Below are 26,679 nucleotides of genomic sequence, written 5' to 3'. Positions count from 1 at the left end.
TTTAAGCAGAGTGGGGTGCTGTAGTCAACTAATTCTTGCACTGAGTAAGGGGGTTGGAGTATATGACCTCTAGGATCTCTTCTAACTCTGTGTCAAGAAACTGGTCTCCTTTAACAGAGTTTTTCTGACTAAGGGTTAGCTTTCTTGACTATGGAAGTCATCACCCCCACCTGCCGGCTTATTATCAGAATTGTTGCTTAGGCTGGCAGAAGTGATTAACTTGCAGCAACTGAGAATTGTCATCTAAAGTGGCTGACAGCTTGCAGTTTAGAGATATCCTGGTAACAGCTTTCTATTGGCTAAATGGCTTTTCTTTCTGCACCGAGAACATCAGCCTCACCAGAAAAAAATTTGCCCCACAAGCCACAGAATCCTGTCTACGAGCCTAGTGGTGGCCCCTCATTATTCACCATTCTCCCCTTGTCTGTTTGCCTGGTACCTGTTCTTGGTTTTAACATACTGGGTTAAATCATTTGTACCTAAACGGGCATTTGTTTACTGAGTATTGCTTGCTAGTAATTTACTTGGAAAAGAACTGGTATGCTTAAAAGGTCTTCAAGAGCAACTATGGCTGATCTTAACAGGCTGCATTACTGAAAGGCTTTTTGGGAAAAGTAATGCAAAACTCAACTGTTCTGACACTTTCAATTAACTGAATAGCTTAAGAAGTTATCTCCTGTCTGCTAGCCTATACCTGACCCACTGTGAGCAAGCAGTTCATAACAGATATCTGCAAACTGGGGTCTGAAGCTCTTTGATTCAGTGTTGCCAGCCTCATGAGAATACATGTTACTGCATTTATTTAACATGCAACTCAACAACTAATATTAAAGTTAACCTTTACAGAGTTGATAGAATAAGAGTTGACATCAAAAAGCCATTATTTGGCAGCATTCCCTCTCTGAAGGAGGACACACTCAGAATAAAATTACATGCTTTGAAAATGTGTTGCGCCTTGGAGTGCGTCTCGTTATGACACCTGAACCTACAGACTTTGGATCAGGAACCTGCATCTGTAGCCAAAAGGACAAGGCACATACTCAACGACCACATCTTGTAAGGTCTAAGATCATCAAGTTCAGTCGAGTGTTATCACAACACCTCAGATATTTGCTAGAGCATTCACAAGACTAGGGGACTGCACTCAAAAATAAAAATTCAAAGTAAAAGAGAAGATATGAACCTTTTAGGATGCTTTTCCAGACACTGACTTTCCATGATCTTTGACTCTGAGTCAGTATGACCCCAAACACTAAGAAGACCTTTAATCAATATACATTACTTCTTATGGAACAACATTGGCATCATCTATCTCCTATTTTAGTTGTCCATTTGCCCTGCTCTCGAGATTCATTGCTGCTCATAAATAACCTGCCTTGGGTTGCACTACAATTAATCTATTAGGTGTCGTCCAGCACTTCAGATCACATCGCTGTTAACCTCTTATCATAATGAAATCTGAGCATTTTTCTACATTCTCGATGTGCTCCATTAGGGGATGGATTCATACAATAATTTCTCCCACCGCAATGGATGTCTCTGTGGTCTCAGTGTGGCTCCCAGTCTTGAACTGGGTCAGGAAACTGAATCCAGGTGGACACACTCACTAGAACAAGTGTGAATGTAACTTGCACCCACTAGACAACCAAACAAGCCTGCTAGCCATATTCTGTAGCCTAGCTACTGTAACTGCTCCCCCCCCCCCCCCCCCGGTCATTGCAGTTCACAACTGAAATAGTCAGAGATTTGTGGAAAGTCTGGCCACCATTCTTCACTGGTGGGGTGTGCTCAGCTGTGCATGTCACAAGCTGAGTAGCCATACAGTATGATTAAACCCACATGGATTGCCTCTACAGACAGAAATATCAATTAACATGCATTTAAGCACCTATAATGTGCAAGGAGCTCCAGGGAGCCCAGAAATGCCCAAGTTTTATTTGGAAGGACATTTAAATCTGATTACCCCAATGTGTAGAAAAACCCCACCCAGAATCTGACAGCTTCCATAGCTGGGAACAGTACCGCTAATCCAAATCAGAATACTAATTCTGCATGGTAATTTGAAGCATGGTACTTTGCTTGAGAACTCCCCCCCCCCCCAATTTGGTTCATCTCAAGATAACAGTTGGCAAATTCACAGTGCAGACAGTAAAACCCAACACAATCTATGCAACAGTAGCCTCCAATTGCCAGTCCTGTGAATCCGCTGAAGTGCAAGCAATCTACTAAAGGGCAAGCTGTCTGTGCTGCTACTGCTTGACAGTGGAGATTCCATCAGGGGCTGAGTTCCTTCACCTGCTCAGTCTCTCCTCTTGGCTGCTGTTTCTGTGCTTTATTGTATTGTGATTTTTAGATTGTTCATTTTTTTTAGTTTCTTTTGTAAGCCACTTTGAGTCTTGCTTCGCAGGACAAAAGTGGGATAAAGATATCCATATGAATAAATAAATAAATAAATACCTCCCCCCCCATTGGTATCCTCTGCAATCTCTCATGTACCAGTTTGGTGTAGTGGTTAAGTGTGCGGATTCTAGTCTGGGAGAACCGGGTTTGATTCCCCACTCCTCCACTTGCACCTGCTGATGTGACCTTGGGTCAGTCACAAGCTCTGGCACAGCTGTTCCTGAAAGAGCAGTTTGTGTCAGAGTTCTCTCAGCCCCACCCACCTCACAGGGTGTCTGTTGTGGGGAGGGGAAGGGAAAGGAGTTTGTAAGCCGCTCTGAGACTCTAAGTGAAGGGCAGGGTATAAATCCAATCTCTCTCTCTCTCTCTCTCTCTACCTGCTGTGCAAGGGGAGATGGTTGCCTGCCCTTTTTCTCGTCTCTAACTGGAAACAGAGATTTAAGCAGCTTTGGCATCTGAGGCACGAAGGACTTCACGGGATTCAAGTATGAGGCAGCCAGGCTACTGAGTCCTGTCAATAAAAAACAAACACAACTAATTAACACAACTTCAGTTCTTCCTCCTGAATACTTATGATGCTATCAACATTTACCCTGAACTGCTTCTAAGCCATTTTTGTTAAAGCTTTTTAGGGTTCCAAAGAACCCACATGTTTGCAAATGAGGACTGCCTACTCTGCAATTGTTTGCTACAGCTGCCTTGAACCTTGGGAGTATTCTTTATCTAGGAGAATAATTCTATAACAGCAGCCATGTAAGCATGCTGCTGGAAAAAAAACAAGTGACTTTTAAAAAGCAGAGTCACCATGCAGTAGTGATCTGCCCTCACCTTCCTAACCTCATATACAACTGTCTACCTAGTGGGGACCCACTACATACATCTGATGAAGTGGGCTCTAGCCCACAAAAGCTTCTGCAAGAATAGTCATTAAGGTGCCACAAAATTCCTGTGGAGGAGAAGTGGGGAGACGTGTTCAGTTTAGAAAGCAGACAACTAAGCGGGGTGGTGGTGGTGGTGGAGGATAAGATAAAAGGTTTATAAAATTATGCTTAAGGAGGGAGAAATAATTTTTCCTTCTCTCTTGATCAGGGGATTAAAACCCAGGGCTATCCAATGACCTTGATGAACAGTAGACTCAGAACAGATGGAAGAAAGCGCTTCTTCACACAGCACAGACACAAAGTTTCTGCCTCAAGATGTGGAGGCCACTAGACTAGATAGACTTATAAAGAGGTAAGACAAATTCACAGGGAATCCCCTCTAACTGTTCTCCATGACAGATAAATGGAACCTCTAGATTCAGGAGTAGTATTACATCCCCTGAAGGACGGGGAGTAAACGCTGGTGCAGGGCTCCCACACCCTGTTTTTGGCATCCAGAAGCCTATGGTGGGCTACTGTGGGGAGAAGATGCTAGACAAGGAAGGACCATTATTTGATCTAGCAGGGAGTTCCTTGTGTTCCTACCTGGGTCATTGGAACCGTTCTGCTGAGCAGAGCCTGAGAGACTCGTCCGGGATTTATTGGAATGTGCTGAAGACTGAGATATGTCTTGCTGGCTTTCCCAACGACTCTAGACCAAACATTTAAAGGGGGTGGGGGAGAGAAAGGAAAATTCAGAAGTAACACTCAGGAAGGTAACGGCAAACACACATAGAACAAATGATACACAGAATAAGCAAGCGAGGAAGAACAGAATCCTTGTCCCAGAGAACCTCCCAGCCAATGTTGGAGGAGATATGGATGCCCTTTGCTAAGCCACAACCGCTCCCTGACATTCATCTAGCCCCTATGCCAGTCTTCCTGCAGTGTCTGTGCACTCCCAAAGAATGACACAAATAAGCAATTCTTTTTAAAAAAAAAACAACTGTATTGCCAACTGTTGAGATAAGCTTGATCTTTTCAGGCTGTCTACTGCAATCATTATTGTAGGTATTGTCTTGCTTTTACTGCATTGTCCTCTGCCTTTTTAATTCCACTTACTTCATTGTTTGACGTGTATCTGTGCCTGTTCACATTGTTTTCCTAATTCTGTAATCCTAGTTGTATGGTATGAACTCCCGTTCTAGCTGTATCTGAAGTGAGCAGTGACTCATGCAAGCTCATACCCTGCAACATATTTTCTTAGCCTTTAAGGTGCTACTAGACCCTTGCTCTATTCTACTGCTACAGATCAACAAGGCTACCCATCTTGATCTATCTTTAAATTATTCACTGATGGTCTTATGGAGTCTGATAGTATTGTTTTACATGCTGTAATTCACCCTGCGTCTCAGCAAAATAGGTGGGTTATAAAGTAAATAGTGTTCTTACAATATTGCTCTCCTGTTACTCTGATAACAGCTGCACTGAACATAGAGGCCATGTTGGAAAGAGATTTACATCTGATTTGCAAAGACATTTGTTAGGACTCGTATTTGGGACAGATTTGCCACAGTGCAAGAGAAAGCCTAGCGATGCCTACTCACTGTCTACTAATGTTGTCCTTCCCTTTGCTGAACGTTTTATTGCTGCTTTAATCCATGCCTAAGTATATGGGGCACAGCAGCGATAATGCTTAAAGACCCAATCTTTGCCTGCAGCCCCATAGGCAAAGGGTAACATTGCACTGGACCTCAGAAGGGTTTGGATTCAAAGTTGAACAACGTTTGGTCTGGAAAAAGCCTTCCTCTGTCATTTGCGCTATAATGTTGGGAACATGGATTTAAGCAGCACTAGATAAAGGCTTAAGAATGCAGAGAATTTTTGTGGGCTTCTAAAATAAAGCACCCAAATGGTGAGAGGAAAGGTGAAGGAATTTTGCACACACCAAGTGGGCAAGGAGGATTAAGAGCTTTAAAAATAATGATGGGAATTAGAAAGCCAAAAGTGTAATGTCTTTGTGGAACTTCTCAAACCTTCCTCTCTTTCAGATCTGCTGTTTATTTCTGTGCCATAACTTCTATCTAATGACAGTCAGGCTGAAAGTCCATAACAGAACCTGTGCTGTTTTGTCGTCTCTCAGCCACCCTGTATCCGTTCAGACAGCTAGAGAGTCTCCCCCGACAAAAAACAACATTAGTTCCACTTGATGTCATTGACAACAGTTATCAGAAGCTGTCCAATGAACTTCTGGAGGCGGGACAAACAGGATCCACGATGTCCAGCGAGAGGCAGCTATGGAGACCTTCACTCAACGGATCTGTTGGGACACCCTGGCCCCAGCTGGGGGCTGCAAAAGTTAGCACTCTTTCGGAAGAACTGGGTGGGCTGAACTCATCACTGTTGCCATAAGCCAGACTAAGTCAGAGAAATATTATAAGGCCCTATCACTTCACACTCTCTAAAAAGATTGTAACAGAGAAAGGAAAGAAAACCTAATCATTATTTGTCTGGATAAAGAAATCTTTGCCAAATGACTGGACAGCAAGGTCAGACCTCATTAAACTAATTCTCAACAGCCACCTTTTAAGAACATCATGCTTTCTGGCTCACAACAGGGCACAAGGTCATTGCACAGAGATCTCAATACTTTCTACAAGATCCTTTTTAAGTTCATCTCCTACAAAAGCTGTGCAATTTGCCAATCTCACCCCCTCGCCCGGGATGAGTAGCAACTGCCCCCAGCAACCCACCCGGGGGCAAACTGTGTTTGGTGGCCTGGCCACCCTGGCCCAGCACCCCCATCAGCCTCCCCAGACTGCCCTGCTTGCTACCTGCACCCTGCTTCTCTTCCTCTGTGGTTGCTATTCTCACCCTCGGCTGCTGCCTCTCGTCAGAGAAACAGCACATCACAATTACAGCTCTGGGAGGGCCAAACTCAGCTTTGGGAGAAGGAGATGCTGGCGTCTTATCAAGGCTTTCAACACTTCCTATTTACAGTTTGGAGAAAGAACAGCAAGGAAGCAAAAGCAAAGGCAACAGGAGCCTTTAGGTGGCATCACGTTATGGCACATTCCAAGCGCATGTCAAATCTCTGCTTCCAGCAGCATCCAGGGGAGTCAGTGCAAAAATGAATAAAAATAAAATCCAAGTCTTATGCCAGCCCTGCTGCACTTGCAGCCCTTGTCTGATTTCAGGCACAACCCCAAAGGACTCTGATTTAATCAACGCGCACACTGCTTTTAGAAAACTATTCCAGAATCCCCTCCTACACGGATTTCTTTGCATGTTCCTTTGCCTTTGGTCAAGTGAATGCTTCATGGAATCTTTTTGTGTGATATTTTAAAATCAACGTGGATAAACACTAGTGCGCACTGGTCGCACATAAGGGGGGGAGGAAGAAGTGAGCTGAGAACTGCTGCAAACTGTGCCTATTCAAACAATGCCCATAAATGGAAGAAAGAAAAATTCTAACAAAAAATAAATAAATACATCAAGTGATTTGGGACCCAGAACTATCTGGGGAAAGAATTCAGATGGGGAAAATTTCAAAAGCATCCCTACCAGATAAACAGCTGGGAGAATCAGCTTCTACACTGACCATTTGCCTAGACCTCCACTCTAAATAGCTTATAGGCGGGGTGTGTGTGTGACTGAGCAGAAGCAACTAGCATGTAAGATTTTTAACATCTTGTGAGATCCAATCAGATGGGGAAGTAACCATTCAAGTCATCAAAACTCTGATCAATTACCATCTGGTCACTAAATTGCTCTGTTTCAGTTTTTAAAAAAACAAAATATCTAGAACTGCTGCTGCTAGCACACAGAGGAAGACTATCACTTTCATGCCCTGCTTATGGGCTTCACAGAAAGTGTCTGTCCAGGCCACCGTAAGGGACAGAATGCCAAACTAGATGCAGCTTGGCCCAATTCAGGAAGTTGTCTTTAGAAGGAATGATCCCAGGCCAGGCCAAGTCCAGGTTTTGCTCAGGATCAGTTTTGGCCCCACCAAACTGGCCACTGAAATGGAATCCCACTTTTAAGCATCTTGGTGATTTTTTTTTTTTTTGGGGGGGGTGCTGTGCTAGTTGCAAAGAATATCTAATTTCGTCAGCCTGAGGTCTGAGCATCAGAAAAATGACTCCAAAGCTGCTATCGCGGATTCCACATTTAGAAACACTCGTCAACTTCTTGTTCTGTTTGCTAAATTTGCAACTTAACAGATCCCCCTCTCACCAATGCTGATGCAAACATGTCTTAGCCCTTCCTTTTGCATAACACTGTCAGTAAGAAAAAATAAATACATCACCATTTTATCTGATACGTCTGTTGACACTTAACTAAATGTGTAATTTCCCCCTTCTCTCCCCCCCCCAAACTCTGAAGAGCCAACAGGACTGCAAATGGGTCTAGGCTGGGAGAACCTGTGATTCCCCAAGTCAAATGCAGCGCACTTGAAATGGCTGGCAGTCTACTGGTGGCTTGATAAATTTCCAGTTCAATACAGAAGGGCTGCCTTATAAGTGAGTCAGACCACTGGACTATCAAGGTCAGTACTGCCTCCTCTGACTGGCAGGAACTCTCCATAGTCTCAAGTAGAGGTCTTTCACGTCTGATACTGCTATATGATCGTGTTAATACTGGTGATGCCAGGGACTGGACCTGGGACCTTGTGCATGCTCTACCACCAAGTCAGTGCCCCTTCCCCTTGTTTTTTGCTGCCCGCCTGGGATTGTAAAACAGAAGGGTTATCAGGCATCTTACAGAACCCCAGATATGGCTAGTGCACGGCAACTGGCTCCATGGATCACAAGACAAACAGGACTGACGCTGACCAAATCTGGCACTGTTCATATTGAGGCTGGATCCACTGCAAACCAGTACCCCTACTGAGTTAAGCCCTCTGAGGTATACAGAAAGAGCTAGGAAACAAGCATTTAATACATGCCCATGCAAATGCATTCACAGGACATCTAACGCACATCCCACACTGGACAAAGGGACTTCCAATTTTCATCATCTCGCCAGAATCCAGTATATGGGATTTGTGAAGACCATGACATTTCAGGCCAATTACAGAACCAAACTGGAGTGCTGAGACTATGGACCATATCCACGCACACGCACAAAAATGCATATCCAATAAAAGCTTTGTTACCTGGTATTCACGGGGAATGGGGGTTGACGGCTAATCAAATATGTGGCAGTTAACAAAGCTTTTACTCAGCAGGCACGCCACGTAACTTTTGCTTTCTGGTTAACCAAGTGCCAGTTAGCCAAGCTTTTACTGTACTTGTGCTCAATCACCATCACAGGACAAACTTTTGTAACACATTCACATACTTGCAAGTTCCTTGGGACAGGTGCCCATTTTTTCTTGGCTTATGTTATTATCTAAAGCTCCATCTCTGCATACACACACACAGACACACACACACATATATATCAGCAGTAAGATCTCACTGACAACAGCTCACAAGCAGAGAGCTCTTAAGCAGGCAGGATTAACAACTTTAAAAAACCCCAATCCCAGCATTCATGCCACCCTTACTCCTTGTTTAACGAAGGACAGGGAGGCAAGGGAGCGCAATGGCTGCATTTCCAAAGCAGGCTATAAGGATTAGAGCAAAGAGGTTTAGGGTAGAGCACACCAGACTGGGATAATAGATTTATTTATCCCATTCATTAGGTGGACCTAATGAATTAGTTACCTCTGCCAGGACCTTTGGACACTGATACATGCAATGAGGGATGGATACCGTTGAAGGGTTTAGGAAACAAACATAAAAAAGAAAGAGAAACAATGAGAATTCAGATTATTTATGAATGCTCCTCACCATAGTACTATATTTTAAAGGGACAGTCTGCTTTCACAAAGCATTTGACCATCGCTCCAGAGCCCAACATTCAATTATAAATACTCGAAAAGCAAAAAGTAACACCAAAGTCACTGCTTACTGCATACAGCACTCACAACTGGTGAAAGTGATAAATGGGTCCACCAGAAGAGTTCACAGAAAGTGTTGGTGGAGCAGATCTTTCCCCACCTTGTTCTCCCCCAAGCATGTCATGAAACTCCTCTCTGAGGATTGGGAGAGCCTTGCAAGGAAACTGAGTCACAGGGTTGGGACCTGCAGGGAAAACCAAGTAAAATCACCTCTTTCCCCCTCTTCTGCTGATGCAAGCTGTGAATGGAAGAGACAAAAAAGAGGAGATTTTACTTTAACACCCCCCCCAATCACTGCAGCCTCCTGTCCCATGGTTCATTCTCCCTCCTTGTGAAGCTTTCCCGATTCTCAACACAGGAGGAGTTTCAGGGCAAATGGAAGGCTGCTCGGAGAAAAGGAAGGCAGGGAATGATCCACCCTGCCAACAGCTTCTGTGACTCTTCTGATGCATCCAGCCCACTGAACACAAAATCCAGCCATATCCAACCTGCAAGACCCATTGATTTCAGCTGCAGCAACTGTTAAAATGTGATAGTATTTTATACATTAAAAAAAAAGATTCCTACGCTCAAGTCTGTTTTAGAGGCTGCCCTTCATTTGTTCATTTCAATACTCCCTCCCTATACAATGCAGGCTGGAATCCCTGAGATCAACAGTATTGGGGTTCTTTCCCTTGAGTTAAATTTCCCATGTGCTGACCATATAATGAACAGAATTCAATGTGTGTTGGGGCCCATCGTGCGGAGAGTTTCCTCTTCCACTGAATTAACTGTGTGATGGATCCAACTCACTTGGTGAGCTGCATCTCCTAGTATGGCTGGAAGGTGAGGAACTCATCACAGGATAGATCAGTCTAGTTGAATGGTAAGAGGTGGCTGTGGGTACTCAGCTACAAGAAAAGTGCACTGTACATGTTCAGAGGACCTCTTTGGTCCCGAATGCTTAGAGCTGCATAAGAACATTAGAGTAGCCCTGCCAGATCAAACCCGTGGTCTACTTAGTCCAGCATCTTGTATCACACAGTGGCCAATCAGCTGCCTTGGAGGACCAACAAACATGGCATAGAAGCCAAGGCCTTCCCCTGATTTTGCCTCCGAACACCAGTATCCAGAGGTCTATCGAGAAGGTTCTCCCAACTTTCATGAATCTGTCTAATCCCCGTTTAAAGATGTCTATGCTTGTGGCCATCATTGTATCGACTGGCAATGAATTCTACAATGTAATTACTCATTGCATAAAATAAGTACTCTCTGCAACAAAACACTTCCAATTAATGGATGCTGAGAGGTCAGGCAGGCAGGCAGCAAGACAATAATCCCATTTACTCCAACAGAATTTAAACTCCAGGATTGTACTGGAGATGATTTTTTCTACAGATTGTAAAGCAATCTTGGCCAGAGACATGTAAATTACAAGATCTGTTTTAGGCTCCATCAAGAATCAACCAACAAATGAGTTAGCAATCTAAGCTCCCCAGAAATACAGCCCTCAGAATGGTCTGAATGCATTTTGATCTCAACCTGGTTTAAACCTGGCCAGGACCTGAATGAAACACCACTTGAGAACTTTCTATGTGCACCTTTCAGCTCTTTGCAAGTGGGTGAAAAGATAAAGAGTTAACATAAATCTAACACTATCCAGAAAAGGTTATCCTTCGGGGGGGGGGGGATATTAGGGAGGCTTATCTTCAACGTGTCTTCTACTAAAGGAGAACAACCAATGGAAAGACAAGTTATAAATCTCTTAAGTTAAATTTAAGAGGCTCAAGTAGACATACCAGACACATATTCTTAAAATTGAGCCACCCAGTACTGAAAAAAGGTTTTGTACCTTGAGACTGCAAGCTCAAATTAAGTCCTTCTTACCAGTTCAGGCTTTAACAAAATTGTCTGATCCAAGGCAAAGAATTTAGTTTAGGAACAGGACTGGGGAAAATGAAAACTTTCGAAAGTTTCTAAATTCAGTTTCTTAATGTAAAGCTTGATGAGAGAGAAGTCCGGCACTGCTTATTTCTGAAAGGAAAAATTGCATCCTTCCTATTACAACCTTTCAGTACAGCAGGACACAGTGTGTACATAGCTAGGGATGGGCACAAACTTCATTTTTGTGGTTCAGTTTGTGGCTGAACCACAAACTAAACCACGAACTGATATGCCAGTTTGTGAACTGAACCAGTTTGTGAGCCATTTAAAGTTTAAACCCGTTTTCTGCTCCCCAACACTTTCGGCAGGCAACAGAAAGCAGTGGTTTAAATGGCTCCAAGCCATTTAAACTCCTGCTTTCTGCTCTTCAAGACCTGCCACAAACTGCATCAAAATGCATAGAAGTTTGTGGCGGTTCTTCAGTTCGCAAACATCGCTTCATGAATGATGAATCAGCCAAAATTCAAGACAAACGTTAGTTTGTGAGCTGGTTTGTGTCCATCCCTTTACATAGCACAGTCCTTCCTGTACAGGCAGGGATGCACTCTTCAAAACCTTCTATGTACTTCCATTAATAAAATCTTTAAAACTTACTTTGGAAGTAGCAAGGCTATATGGTGGATTTAGATCTTGGCGACTTGCGGAGAGCTGTAAAAATAAAAACAAAAGGAGAGAAATTTAAAAGGGAGACCCCTCTTGAGGCACCAAATGTAGAAACATATAGGTGAGCAAGGGGAAGTGAAGACCAAGGTAGTACCAGAAGCAAAAGGTGAATTTCTACTGCATTTTGCACCTGCCCCATCAGATAATCCAGCATTGTGTTTGACAGCTTATTAGCACAACAAAGGCCTCCCCCAACTCCTGTATGTCTTATGCAGCTTCCCCATCAATCAACTGCCCTGATAGCTATGCAACAGAAGCACGCAGAGATGTGCAACTCAGCCATGAGCCTAGAATGATGACAGCGGAACCAGTATCTGCATAGCCTCCAAAGTGGTATGGTGCGGTAGAATGCCAACCAAAAATGATCCCAGCTGAAGAGCTGCCATCCATCTATCTCCTCATCAGCCCTATAGGATGGGCACTGAGTCTTCACTTAAGGTTAATGAACATATGAAGCTGCCCTATGCTTAATCAAACCCTTGGTCCATCAAGGTCAGTATTATTTAATCAGGCTGGCCGTGGACCTCCAGAAAACAGGCTGAAGTCTTTCACATCACCTGCTACCTGATCCTTAACTGGAGATGCCAGGGATTGAACCCGGGACCTTCTGCATGCCAAGTAGATGCTCCACCACTGAGCCAGGGCCCCTCCCTTTTACCTACAGCCCCCATACTTCCAGGTGGGTTTAAACACAACTAAAGGCACTCACTCGATTGACATTTGGGGAACTGAGGCTCTTCCTGTACAGCTTTCCTTTACCCGTTACTTGTTCCTTGATGGCAACCTCCTGAAAACAAAGAATCACCAATCATAAGAATGAATCTGCAAGGAAAGACAAGTTTTGAGCTGTACAAGTTAAGTACACCCTCTCTTCATTAATTTTAGAGCAGTGCTTCTCAGGGTTCAACTAGGCAATCCATCAAAGATTCTTGACTGGATCTCCCAGAGACTTTAACCTAATTTTAAAAGCATCCACAGTATGTTGCTCTGGATTAGAGCCATGGGACTAGACAGGGGAGGGTAACTTCTCCTTCTTGTTTGCCATTCTACTGACCAGAGCTTGCTCCCTTGGGCTGCCAATAGAGGGAAAATACAGAAGTGGGGGGTGGGGGTGGGGAACTGTGTGTAATGTGGAAGAAGAGTTAATGCCCCAGCTTGTACCAGCTCCGCAACTGAGATTCAAATACAGGTCCCCTGTGGTTGCTTTCAAATGAAATTAAACACACTGAGAGATCTGGCCATGGAATCTCTGGTGTCTGATCTCATCCAGGTAAGCCCTCAAACTTGTTCAGCTAACCCACCCCACTTATTCTGATAGATGGACTCTCCTATCCAGCACCAAACATCCTGCCTAAAAACTGTTTTAATATAGGGGCTCTTATCCAACACTGGCATTAGAAAATGCAATAAACAAGATTTCACCCACTCCTGAGAGTCACACACAAAGAAACCCAGTTAGAACAAAACAGATGAGATGATGGGGGCAGAGAGAAGCAGAGTGAATGAGGATCCTCTCCTTGAGGGCATTCAACCCACCTATGCATCTTTGCTTGTAAACATAAAGCTGCCTTATAAGACCTTAGTGTTATCTACTCTACCAGTGGCTCTACAGGGCTGCATGCAGAGAATGTCTGGAGAAAAGTCTAAATAAAACCCATAGATCAAGATGGGTAGCCATGTTGGTCTGAAGCAGTAGAACAAAGTTTGAGTCCAGTGGCACCTTTAAGACCAACAAAGTTTTATTCAAGGTAAGAACATAAGAGAAGCCAATGTTGGATCAGGCCAATGGCCCATCCAGTCCAACACTCTGTCACACAGTGGCCAGAAATACCAGGTGCCATCAGGAGGTCCACCAGTGGGGCCAGGACATTAGAAGCCCTCCCACTGTTGCCCCCCCCAAGCACCAAGAAGACAGAGCATCACTTGCCCCAGACAGAGAGTTCCTATCTATTCCTTGAGGCTAATAGTCACTAATGGACCTCTGCTCCATATGCTTATCTAATTCCCTCTTGAAGCTGTCCATGCTTGTAGCCGCCACCACCTCCTGTGGCAGTGAATTCCATGTGTTAATCACTCTTTGGGTGAAGAAGTGCTTCCTTTTATCTGTTCTAATCCGACTGCTCAGCAATTTCATTGAGGGCCCACGAGATCTTGTATTGTGAGAAACGGAGAAAAGTACTTCTTTCTCTACCTGCTCTATCCCATACATAATCTTGTAAACCTCTATCATGTCACCCCTCAGTCGTAGTTTCTCCAAGCTAAAGAGCCACAAGTGCTTTAACCTTTCTTCATAGGGAAAGTGTTTCAGCCCTTTTATCATTCTAGTTGCCATTTTCTGTACTTTTTCCAATGCTATAATATCTTTTTTTAAGTGTGGTGACCAGGTATAGGCTTATGTGTGCAAGCACACTTCTTCAGATCCAGTGAAACAGAATTTCCTCAACCATTACATACAGAAAGGGGGGGTGGTTAGTTGCCATGTGCGAGATCTTTTTAACCACAGATGAACTTGAGGCCTTCAATGAAACACATCCTCTAGGGTGGATGGGGGTGGGGTTTCCACATGCCTCAAACTGATATTGTTCCCTTCTGGTGTCCCGCAACCCATAATTTGAAGCCCATTTCTTTACGGGCAAAGAATAAAAAAAGGAAGCAACAATGAGCACAAATATTTCTGGACATGTCACCTGTGTGACAGTACTTCCTTTCCAGGAAGGCTTACCAGGTTAGATCCCACACATTCTCTGGAATACTGACACAGGTCATTACTCTCTGCACGTTCACTCTAGTTTCTATGTCATCACGAAACCACCGCTGATATATTGTCTTTGCAAACATGAGGACTAGAAATTTGCTCTTTAGGGAAAAAAATACTGCCAGGATTCTGAAGGATCTCCACAAAAGTTAAAAGGTAAAGGTAAAGGTTCCCTTGCTCGAAAGCCAGTCGAATCCGACTCTAGGGTTGCGGTGCTCATCTCCGTTTCAAAGCCGAAGAGCCAGCGCTGTCCAAAGACGTTTCCGTGGTCATCATGTGGCCGGCATGACTAAACACAAAGGCGCACGGAACGCTGTTACCTTCCCACCGAAGTGGTACCTATTTATCTACTTGCAATTTCTTGCTTTCGAACTGCTAGGTTGGCAGGAGCTGGAACTAGAGATGGGAGCTCACTCCGTCTTGCGGCGCCCGGGTCTCGAACTGCTGAACTACTGACCTTCCACAGCCTGCAGTTCAGCGTCTTAACCACTTGAGCCACCACAGCTCCACAAAAGTTACCCAGTTTTAATGCATCAACCACAGTTTTACAATCCACTGGATGCTAACAGGCATGTAGAATTTTGAACTGGAGTTAACTAACCTGGCGCAGTCGGTCCAGCGTAAGAATATTCTCGACAGCCAGCACACTCCGGAGGTATTTCTCTATGTGGGCTTCCGAGTCAGCTGAAGCTGCATTTTCAACATTGGCTGCCATTCTTGCTAGTGCCTCACGTTCCTCTGCTCCCTGAGCATCCTGGAAGGAAGCAAAACCAACAGTTATCACCGGCTAGAGTAAGATTAGCAACTCTATTGGAAACCGACCCTGCAGACACCGAGAGAGACATTTAATCATCTCCCATTAGCCACGTGTATGAATACAGATGCTGGCAGAGACACTTCAACCAAATGCTCTCTTTAAGTATTTGAATTGCTGTCCCTTAGAGGAGGGCAGGGAGCTGTTCCTGTTGGTAGCAGCGGATAGGACAATAATGGCTTTAAATTAAGGGTGGGAAGGTACTGGCTGAATCTTAGGAAAAACTTTTTTACACTAAGAGTTGTGCAACAGTGGAATCAGCTGCCCAGGGAGGTGGTGAGCTCCCCCTCCCTGGCAGTCTTTATGCAGCGGCTGGACAAACACTTGTCAGGGATGCTCTAGGCTGATCCTGCATTGAGCAGGGGGTTGGACTAGATGGCCTGGATGGCTCCTTCCAACTCTGTGATTCTATGAAATGCACCAACCCTATAAGATAAAGCTAATGTACTCTAACTTGAAATAACAATGAAGGGGTTGAGTGGATTGAGTAGCAATGTTCCTTTACTGTCCCCCCTCCCCCGAACAACCACAAAAAGAAACCTCACTATCTAAATAGTCACCTCTGGGATATTTGAAACTACTTCAAAGGTGACTCCACAGCCAGGAACAGAACTTCGGTAGGACATCCTTCTCAGGAAACTCTGAGCAAACCCCTAGGGAGGGAAAAAGAAATTTCACTGCCTTGGATGAAAGCCACATATGTACATCTGTCGCCAAAATTAAGCCAATATGCAAAGCAACATCAACTTGGCAAAGCGAAAGAAAAAAGAAGCAGCTACTATTTGACTAAAGAGGAAGAGTAGAGGCTATTCGCCTTCCAGAAAACCCTTTACTCTCAGTGGATCCTTGCACAGGCCTGTTCCAAGCTAGGGCTATCAACCAACTGACAAGCTTTGACCTGATCATTATATTTAAACAACCTGCACTTTTCATAAAACCAATGCAGGCCTTTGAAGATTTGGCACACAGAGCTATACTGCAGGACGCACTCAGCTTTTCATAACGGTTCCAAGCCCACAAAAAGGTGGAAGGATCTGCAACACTGAGCATGCTTCAGGAGGCCCCATATCTTACCATGGTGTGCAATGCTCCCTCTCAGGGCTATTTTTGGGCAGGAACGCACAGGAACGGAGTTCCGGCTGGCTCCAGAGTTGGCCACGCCCAGCAGGAACTCATTAGCATAACAGGCCACACCCAGCAGCAGGAACTCATTAGGATTGGCTACATTAGGGGTGTGTGGCCTAACATGCAAAGGATTTCCTGCTACAAAAAAAGCCCTGGGTTTTGACAACAAACAAGGTAAACGGAATAAGAAGCAAAAGGTGGGTGTGGCTGGATGAGCACACTTCTGGTAATACAGGGGTGTGGACTCATATGCTAATAAGCTGTGCTGTCATGGGGTGTGGCCTAATATGCTAATACATTTCTGATGTTGGGTGTGGCCAATTATGCTAATGAGTTCCTGCTGGGCTTTTTCTACAAAAAAAGCCCCGCTCCCTCTAAGCTTTGGAGTCTTGTGAGCAAAAATTCAACATTGTGAGCTACTGGCTCTGAAGTTGTGAGCGAGCGATTTGGATACTGCATAAATTAGTTTGCTCTGGAGCCATCTTTCCTGAGTTAAGACAAAAATCTGTGAGCTGGAGGCTAAAAAACTGTGAGCTAGCTCACACTAACCCACCTTAGAGGGAACACTGATGGTGTGTATATGTACATGTGCGTGCATGGATCTGTTTTGCCCACTGTTCAGGAAGTAAATGTCTGACCCAACCACAAAGTTTGTGTCTGCATTCTAACAGAAAGCCTGGCAAAGTTACTTCTTTACCAGCGTGACTACCCTTCTTCCTCTCTGTTTTGCGCATGGGTTACTTGTGCTCTGAATCACAGACAAGTCTAGTCTTTAAATCCTTGGCCGCAAAGATCATTACCAAGAATGATTTAAGAGGGGCAGAGACATTGTTTATGCTGACAGGGTGCCTCGGCTGAGGTTAAAAATCCGACTCCTGAATTAATGCAGAGATGAGTCATTCTGAAATGCTGTAAAAAGACTGGCTGCCCTGCAAGGTTATTGATATGGTCTTGAAATATACATTTGGGTTAAATATCTGTGGCAGAGAATAGCTAAAAAGCCCTACAAAGCTGAGAAGGATGCAGGAAAAAAGGCAGGCGTGGAGGACTGAGGCTGATGGCTTGGAACAAACTGAGCCAGCAGAGCCCTTCTATGGAACAGGGGCGGGGGCAGGGTGGGGGCCACAACTGAATGATAAAGCAAGCAGAAGGTCCCCAGTTCAAGACCTGACATCTCAAAAAAACCCAAACCCCCCCCCCCATCCTCCAGCACCAGACCTAGAGAAGGTCTCTGTTTGAGAGCTGCTGCCAGCTGGCCAATGGTGACAGAACTGGGCTCGACGGACCAATGGGCCTTGCTCACTAGAAGGCAGTTTCTCGTGTCATGCTGGTTTTCATTTCTGGTTCTTCTTTAAAGGTAAAGGTAAAGATTCCCTTGCTCGAAAGCCAGTCGAATCCGACTCTAGGGTTGCGGTGCTCATCTCCGTTTCAAAGCCGAAGAGCCAGCGCTGTCCGAAGAAGTTTCCGTGGTCATGTGGCCAGCATGACTCAACACCAAGGCACACGGAACGCTGTTACCTTCCCACCGAAGCGGTACCTTTTTATCTACTTGCAATTTCTTGCTTTCGAACTGCTAGGTTGGCAGGAGCTGGAACTAGAGACGGGAGCTCACTCCGTCATGCGGCACACTCGGGTCTCGAACTGCTGAACTACCGACCTTCCACAGCCTGCAGTTCAGCGTCTTAACCACTTGAGCCACCGCAGCTCCGGTTCTTGTTTACAAGAACGCAATTATCTCCTGTGGACAGTTTCAGGGGCCAGCCGTGTTTGGCCTGCAGTAGAACAGTGAGATTCAAGTGCAGCAGCACCTTAGAGACCAACAAGAGGTTATCTACCGGTTTCTTTGAGGGAACGACCTACTTTGAACTTTCGGCTATTACAGGTTGTCTCGCTGTCTTTTTCGTTGCTCTGAATGCACCACATTCTGGGGACATTTGGAAAACATTTGGGAAATTCAAAATTGCATTGTGTAATTATATAACTTTAGAAAGTAACTGTTGAGGCGGGGCTGATTTGGATAGGGGTCATAGCATAAAGGAGGGAGTTACCATATCCTCCCCTTTAAATTATTCAATAGATATTGGCCTCCTGAGCTACTACTCACCTTGGTAGTGGGAAAAAGGCAGATTCTCACACTGAAAACAGCATTTTACCCATACGGGATCCAACAGCTTTACTGCCCTCCCGTCCAAACCAGACTGGCCCCAGACAGGGGCTTTTGATCATTATAGTAAACAGAGAATCCAGTCACAGATCTCAGATGGGAAATCTGGCCTACAGGAAAGCCCCTGAACTCTTGTCTGCTTGATCAGGACCTGCCCAAAAGCCATTCTGAAAAGAAGGGGTTTGTGGTGGTTTGATGCTGGAGACTACAATATGTTTTAAAAGTGGCCCTACCAAAAAGTTACTGGCCACAGGTGTCTGCAAATCATCCATGTTAAGTGTATTCTAGGGGTTCCTTTCATCATCCCATGTCAAGGAAACCGGTTATCCAGCCAAAAGCTTCTTTGGATACCACGATGCCACAAAGGGAGCAAGCAGCCCGAGGCGTTCGGCTCCTGCTCCCTGTGAACATCCTTCCCATCTCCCTCATTAGAAGAATGCTCCATCGCTCCCTGCAGCGGATGTTTTCACTTAATTTACCTGCAGAATTTATATCATGACTCACACAGCCCTACAATGGAGGCTGACAAGAAATGCAGGTTAAAATTATATTGAGATGACAAAGCCATCCCACAAAACCACCGTAGAAGACAGCACAAACTACACTTGTAGTGAAAAGACAGTCACGATATAACGCACCCAGGTCACTCCCCCTTTGTGTCCTAAGAAGCCTTTATTGCTCTCTTGCAGGTAAAGAGAGCACATAAGCCAAATGTGCACCAGGTGAACTAAGGAGGAACATCCCACAAAGAAAGCACCAAGACCAAGGCAGCCTTTCTCTTAACAGCTACCTGCTTGACTTCAGGGGCTGGGGGGCTGGAGTGAAGCTTCCCCTAGAAACCTGAGTTTACAAGGATGACTCTATGGGGGAAAGTGGTTCCTGTTATTGCAAACACTAAAGCAGAGATATGGAGGTTCCCTTTGCCTTACTGTTATGTCCAAAGCCATTGCTGGCAAGAACCTGTTCACACAACCAGCTATGTCAGGCTGGCAATCCCATGAATCCACTCACCCCTCCATTTTTTTTAGATGCCTCTAGCTATCTTACAGCAAACTGAATGAGCCAAGCTGAGCCAAGCCAAGCCCCCAAAGCAAAACCCACCGAAGCAACAGAAAAGGTACCTGCCACCAGTATCACTCCGACAATATTAAATAGGTTGCATAGCAGAAGATGGGACAACCCATCAACAAGATAGATTTGCCAAAGCAAAATTTTGCTAACATGCAGAAAAGGCCCAGAAAACCTATCAAATGCTGCCCCTAAAAATCACTCCGGGATCAGATATCTATTTTGGAAGCAAATGGTGCTGACGACACGAAGGATCCCCAATACACTGAAGCCATGCAGAGAAAAAAAAAAGTTCCCCCCCCTTCAAAATGCTGCAGCAGTAATTGATTACTACCCTCCTGGAGTCTTTCTGCGGGGGTTCTAGCGACAGCCATGGAATCAGGTGCAAAGAAGAGTCAAAGAAAAGGAAAAAAAGTCAGTAAGGAAGAAGGGTTGGGTCAGTGGGAAGGCTCCCGACTGGGAGTTCTAAAAGTCATTCAACGATTTGGGGAGGGGGGAGTGAAGGATGGCATTCCCTCCTTCCCAAATCTCCAGAGGCAGCACTTGTAGCAGAAGTTCAGAGCAAGAGGGAAAGAAATGAACCAAAAGCCAGCACTAATTAGCTGGGTGTCTCTTGCCTGGAGAACAGCAGCATCTCCTTTCAAGATAGCCATTCACTGCTAAGGGAAAGCAGAATTTCACCCCAATCCCTTCAGCCTCTACAGTGTTAGAAATGCCATTTTTGATGGTCTGTGATGCTCCAGGAAGCAATGAGGCCAAAACTGGGACCAATCACCAATGACTTTCCATTCATTTTAGGAGCAAAGTTTTGTGAGTGCATTCCAGTGTCCCTGGGACCACCCTAGAACATGAAAGCAGGCAGGGAAACCTTTGCAGAAAACAACCCTGTATGGGCTGGAACAGAGTAGTGGCAACCAATCCCCCATCCCCCAAGAGACACAGTGCCACTAAAAAAAATTAAGTTGCAGGTTCTTGGTCCCCGCAAAGCAAATGTGAATCATAAGGTTTACTTTCGCACTCCTGTCCCACCCAAAGCTCACTCACAGAATTCACTGCCACAGTATTACTTTAGATGGCTTTTAAAAATCAGATTGGGCAAAGTCATGGAGAATGATTTGGCTACAGCAAAATGGAAACTCCATACGAACAGAGGCAGTTATGCCTCTGAACACCAGATGCAAGGAACAGAGGAAGCACCTTCAGGGCCTGTGTGTGGGCTGCCCAGGTGCATCTGATGGTCTGCTGCTGGAAACAGAATGCTGGATGAGACAGACTTGGCCCGAACAAGCAAGGGGGCCCAGACATCCGTAGAGCCATTAGGAGATGTACCTGCTTGCCGTAGACATTGACACATATCCGCTTGCGAAGGACAATCTGCATTTCTGCGGGATGGCTGAGCTGCACCGTCACCCGCACTATCAGGAAAACCCTTTGCTCTGCTGCTGTTCCTCTGCTGAGCTGTGAGCAGTTATGAACTGTGGAATCCCAGGAAGCTTCAGCCTTCACCTGCAACACAAATACAGGTAGGAGAAGTCAGTAACAAGCCAAGTCTACTCACACTTACAGGTAGGGATGCTTCAAATGTGGTTGGTGTTAATAGCAACTATTGTTTTCTTTCTTTCTTGCACTAGAATTTTGTAATTTTTTTTACTGTTGCTGTATCTTTTTGCCATCTGAGGGTGATGAAGTTAAGATTATGCAAATTTATGCTGCTGTCTTAATTATACTTCACTGAATGGTTATTTACCGTTCTAGCAGTTTGCTCCCATTTTAAACTCTAAACGGCCTTAAGAACTACTTAATAGCTAAAATATATCTATCTTCAATTTAACAAATTAACTTACTTAATTTATATCCCACCTTAACTTATAACCCCAAAGCAATTTATATAGGCCCTCTCCTCCATTTTATCCTCACGACAACCCTGCGAGGAAGGTTAGACTGAGAGTATGTGACTGGCCCAAGGTCTCTCAACAAGCTTCTATGGCAGGGTGGGGATTCAAGCCCGGGTCTCCCAGATCCTAGTCAGATACTATAACCACGACATCACACTGGCTCTCATGCTCCCTTCCTCAAAAGGACCCCAGGGTAAAATACATTCCTCCTTCCTGTTCCACTCTTGTTTTCACAATGACCTTGTGAGGCAAGTTTAGCAGAAAGAGAAAGAGAGAGCAACTACCCAAGTGCACTCAGGCAGCCTTTAGTCTGACACTTTAACTAAATATAGCAGACTGCCAATGTAAAGCACTAGTAACACAAAACCCATGCATAGTTCATGTGATTTCCTAAAATAAACTGTCAGCATTCAGGCTGTGGTGGCTCTTGAACCTGGGACCTGAGAAATGCTGGGCAAGCGAACAGCCTGTGAACCAGCAACCAGCGCTGGCTTATGAGCCTTGAGTCACAATAGCTCCTACCCCTTCAGACCTCACAGGGGTAGTGATGGATCTGCCTTGGCTAGTTGCTGGAGAATTGTGAATAGCTGAGAACATGAGTTGGCCTCTTTTAGGCAGAAAAGAAGCACCATTGATTTCTGTCACAGGGCTACTGGCAATACTCCTGCATTATTAGCAATGGAAGGACAGCCCTGGAAGCCCTGGCTCAACCCTAGAGTGGCCCAGCCCACGAGGACACCATTCCTGGCATCTCAAGTAGGAGCCACTGAGAAAGACCTTCAGACCTTGAAGAGGCACTACTAGCTGGAGCAAGCAAAACTGAGCTAGGTGGGCTCCCTGTATAATTTTGCTTCATACCTTCAAGAGCACTGATCCTCTGCCCACCTTACCTCAGCCTCATAGTGCTTCACAATCTGTAGTTCAAAGAACTCATCTTCATCTTCACCAACCAGGGTGGCATCCCAGCCTCCTGCTTCGGGTTCATCGAGGTTATCCTGAGAGCTAAAGTCATCCGCTAGAGGGAAAACAGAGATCAGGAATGGGATCCGATAAAAGGGCAGCTTCTGCAGTGCAATGAGCATGCAAGACCCGGGCTGAACATCTGCCAAACCATGGCTGTGTACCATGGGACAAGGAAAATGGAACCTGCACCATGGCCAGTTCTCAGTCCCATTCCCCACAGAGAGATGCACGTACCCATTTCCACAGCAGAGTACTGGATTAGTAGAGCAATATGATGGCGGGTTCATACTGTGCATTTTCTTGCATACCTTCAAGAGCCATTAAGGCTAGAAGGCCCTGACCTGGACGGCTCAGCCTAGACCGATCTCATCAAATTCTGGAGGCTAAGCAGGGTCAGCCCTGGTTTGGATGAGAGACCACTAAGGATGCCCATGGTTGCTATGCAGAGGCAGGCAATGGCAAACTGCCTCTGCTTGTCTCTTGCCTTGAAAACCCTAAGGGGTCGCCCGAAGTTGGTTGCAACTTCATGGTACTTTCCACTGTGGCTGGGGGGGGGGGAGTGCTGGCCTGGCTAGAGAGCCACACCTATAACTTCCATAGCACTGTGATTCCAGGGCAGCACTAGCAAGGCTGCATATGCAATGCTTTTTTTCTCTCTCTCGAAGCCTTAAACTTTGAAAGCTAGAAACAGAGGGCAATATGCAACTGCCCTTGTTGGAGAGTGACATGAAAGCAAATGGCCATTAACAAGCCCCCCCCCCCCATTACTTGCAGGATTGCTTGTAACCCAACCCTTGCAGCGCAGCATAATTCTTTTTTTTTTTAATTCCCTTTGCTGAGTTTGTTCACATTCCTTAGCGTTACTTTTAATCTCTTTGTCTGGCAACTTACCATTTAAATCAAGGAAAATGACTGGAATGTGCGTCTCCATACCAGGCACAGGTGTCCTAAAAGGAAAAGAGACATGAGCAAGGATGGCATATCAATTGAGGCAGATTTAATGCGAGACACGTCCCCTATGAAACAAGGATGCTGTAGATTACATTTTGTACCCATGCGATTGTAGGTCACGGCAATGATAACCTTGGAAAATGTGACTTTGTCATAATTTACTCTTGTAAACACAAGAGGACAAACGCTGTCAGTATTTTTACAGCAGGCTTTCAACTCGGAGTACGTTTTTGGTACCCTGGAGAACTGGCTTCTGAAGTGTTGATTTCGCCTACCTATTCCTGCATGTACCGTACGGTTAAACGCAAACCCACCCTTCCCGCCTGCCATCATATTTCAAGTGTCGGGTTGCAAGTTTTAGGTGCAGATGGTTTGGAAATGCATGTATGAGGGGGGCAAAAGTACCAAACAGCTCTGCTACAGCTAATGATGATACTTGGCATCTATTCATTGCTTTTTGGATTGGTCAGAGCACATCACATGCATTATGCTACGATTCTACAACCGTGTGAAGTCAGGATTATTAATCCCTTACGGCAGACGGGGGAAGCTGAGACAGAAAGCTGAGCTCATCTAACAGCAAAAGACAGACTCAAATCGAGGAGTTTCTGCTTTGCGGCTCTTCAGTCTCTTCGTCATGCATTACTCTTTCATTATGTATGACACATAACTTTCTTTTGATTTATTTACTTCCTTTCTTCTCAACAGGGACCTAAAGCGGCTTACATCCTTCTCCTGTCTTCACAGCCCTATGGCGGAGGTTAGCTTAGTATGTGACTGGCCAAAGGTCACCATGATAGCTTCTGTGGCAGAGTGGGGATTTGAATTTGAGCCTCCCAGATCCTAGATCAACACGCTAACCCACTGTGGCATGCTGGCTCTCACAGCTGTGTGAAAGACGTAAATAATAATAACAGGAAAGGGAGGAATTAGCATACGGGCACAGCCTGAAGACTTCAGGGGTGGCCTCCTTCTTTGCCAGCCCTTATAGGCTGATCGAGAAATTGTTCCCAAATTAGCAGAGTGAGAGGCAAAAAAGTGGCAGCAAATATACGATATCTTGCGAAGGCCCAACAAGCTGCAATGCCAGTAGAGGGCGGCTCTGCAGGCTGCAAGAGCTCATGTGCAGATCACGAAAAAACATTTGTCGCTTCACATTTTACAGCTTTAGGTGTACATATAAGATTTTTTAGGCATACTCCTGAAAATATTACATGACGCTGACTGGGTGCAACTTCCTGTCACCCCATTGTGGCCCACCCAGGTGTATACCTGCATAATGTAGGAATACATCCATGCATCCAACCTTATTTACCCATTCAATAAAGCAAGTAAAGGTGTATATATTTTATATACTGCAACAAGAACAAATATAGTTCACAATCACACACACACCCTGCATCTAGCTTGGCACTTGGCACTATTCACTTTCAGGTCTCCCTCATAGTTTTAAGGGCCACAACCTTGTGTTTTCCCCCGCCACACACACACACACACACACACACACACACACACACACACACACACACACACTTTTTAAACAAAGGCTGAGATTCCTAGGCATGTGAATTCTGTAGCCAGTAACAATTACTTACTTGCACAGAGAAATAAAGACAATGCAAATAATCTTAAGGGCCATTTCCATCCACTGTGCAGAGGCAAGCTCCAGTTTGCCACTGAGTATACACACAAGAGCTCTGACAAACACACCTGTTTTGCATTCACACAGTGTGTGTGTGGGGGAAATCTCAATTAGGCTGAGACAGTGGTTTGCCAAAGGGTCACCCGGTAAGTTCATGGCTGGTGTGAGGCTTGAATCCAGGCTCATAGCTCACTCTCCTAACCAGAATCCCATGCTGTCTCTCACATTTAATTGCTCAGTTTTCTGGCTTGTTGGGTAACTGCCACTCCTGTAACCCGATGATCTCAGTCTGGGTTTGATTTTTATCATCAACATTCTGAATGAAAGATTGCACTGCATATCTGCTGACTGAAGAGAACTCAGGGAATGAAACCCAGAAAAAACTAAAACGCAATGTTCCCATAGATGCAGTTTCACTAGTACAGAGCAGCCTTTTAAGTGAATGAACCGGGCAATTAACATTAACATTTTTCTTTTAAATCAGCTAAAGTGCAGCAGCAATAAATATTGATTCAGTTTCTACAGAAGATCATAATTAAGCTTTGGTTAATAATTCTGTAGCTTTAAGTAAAGGGTGTTTCAGTGTTTTCGTTATGTTGAGCACAAAGAAATGATTCAAATATATTCAGGTGTCCCCCCCTCCACTTTTCTTCTGCTCCCCACCCCTAAAGCACTCTCTCTGATGATATTTGAGACCTTTGGTTGAGCAATGGCCTCCAGAGAGAAATCTGCGTACAGTAGCCTCAAAAAGAAGGCAAATAGTTACCCCACACATTCAGCTTCTGCCAGCACTTCTCCAATGGAGGAGGACATTGCTGGGTGTTGGAGGGGCAGTCTCCCACAAGAGCCCCCTCGATACTCCCTTGCTTTGCTAAGACCACCGCTGAGGTTCCCACCCACCATGCCCCAGCACCTACCAAATTATTCCTTTTATACTTTAAAGGACACAGCATGTCAGGCAGGAACAACACATTCTGCCCTAGTATCCTGTAAATCTGGATGCCAGCTCTGGGTCAGGAAATACCTGGAGATTTTGGGGGTGGAGAGGCGGGGTTTGGGGAGGGGCCATGATGGGGTATAATGTCGCAGAGTCCACTTTCCAAAGCAGCCATTTTCTCCAGGTGAACTGATCTGGGTCGCCTGGAGATCGGTTGCAATCAGTGTTCCCTCTAAGCTGAGTTAGTGTGAGCTAGCTCACAGTTTTTTAGACTCCGGCTCACAGCTTTTTGTCTTGGCTCAGGAAGGATGGCTCCAGAGCAAACTAATTTATGCAGGAGCCAAATTGCTCGCTCACAACTTTAATGCTAGTAGCTCACGAAGTAGAACTTTTGCTCACAAGACTCTACAGCTTAGAGGGAGCATTGGTTGCAATCCCAGGAGCTCTCCAGCCATGACCTGTGTGTTGGCAACCCTACCTGCAAACGTCTTAGGTAGCCACATGCAGAAATCAGAAGACCCACATCCCCCTCCTCCAGGCCCAACATCACATCTGCAGCTGTTGCCAGCACG

At 45.1% G+C, this 26,679-nt stretch overlaps 1 protein-coding gene across 1 annotated transcript in view; it reads right to left on the bottom strand.

The window, feature by feature from the left end:
* Window positions 1–26,679, bottom strand: part of KIF13B (kinesin family member 13B) — a 195,181-nt gene that overhangs the window by 36,673 nt on the left and 131,829 nt on the right. The window contains exons 29-37 of the mRNA XM_015406436.1: window positions 23,469–23,524; window positions 22,505–22,629; window positions 21,049–21,225; window positions 15,923–16,015; window positions 15,150–15,302; window positions 12,503–12,580; window positions 11,725–11,778; window positions 3,867–3,972; window positions 2,778–2,911 (exon numbers count right to left, since the gene is read on the bottom strand). Coding sequence (XP_015261922.1) covers window positions 2,778–2,911; window positions 3,867–3,972; window positions 11,725–11,778; window positions 12,503–12,580; window positions 15,150–15,302; window positions 15,923–16,015; window positions 21,049–21,225; window positions 22,505–22,629; window positions 23,469–23,524 — 976 coding nt within the window. The remainder of the gene's footprint in view (window positions 1–2,777; window positions 2,912–3,866; window positions 3,973–11,724; window positions 11,779–12,502; window positions 12,581–15,149; window positions 15,303–15,922; window positions 16,016–21,048; window positions 21,226–22,504; window positions 22,630–23,468; window positions 23,525–26,679) is intronic.

This window comes from Gekko japonicus, unplaced genomic scaffold (genome assembly GCF_001447785.1).
Source record: "Gekko japonicus isolate JY-2015 unplaced genomic scaffold, Gekko_japonicus_V1.1 scaffold7, whole genome shotgun sequence".
NCBI classification, from domain to species: domain Eukaryota; kingdom Metazoa; phylum Chordata; class Lepidosauria; order Squamata; family Gekkonidae; genus Gekko; species Gekko japonicus.
This window is presented reverse-complemented; position numbering and strand designations above follow the sequence as displayed.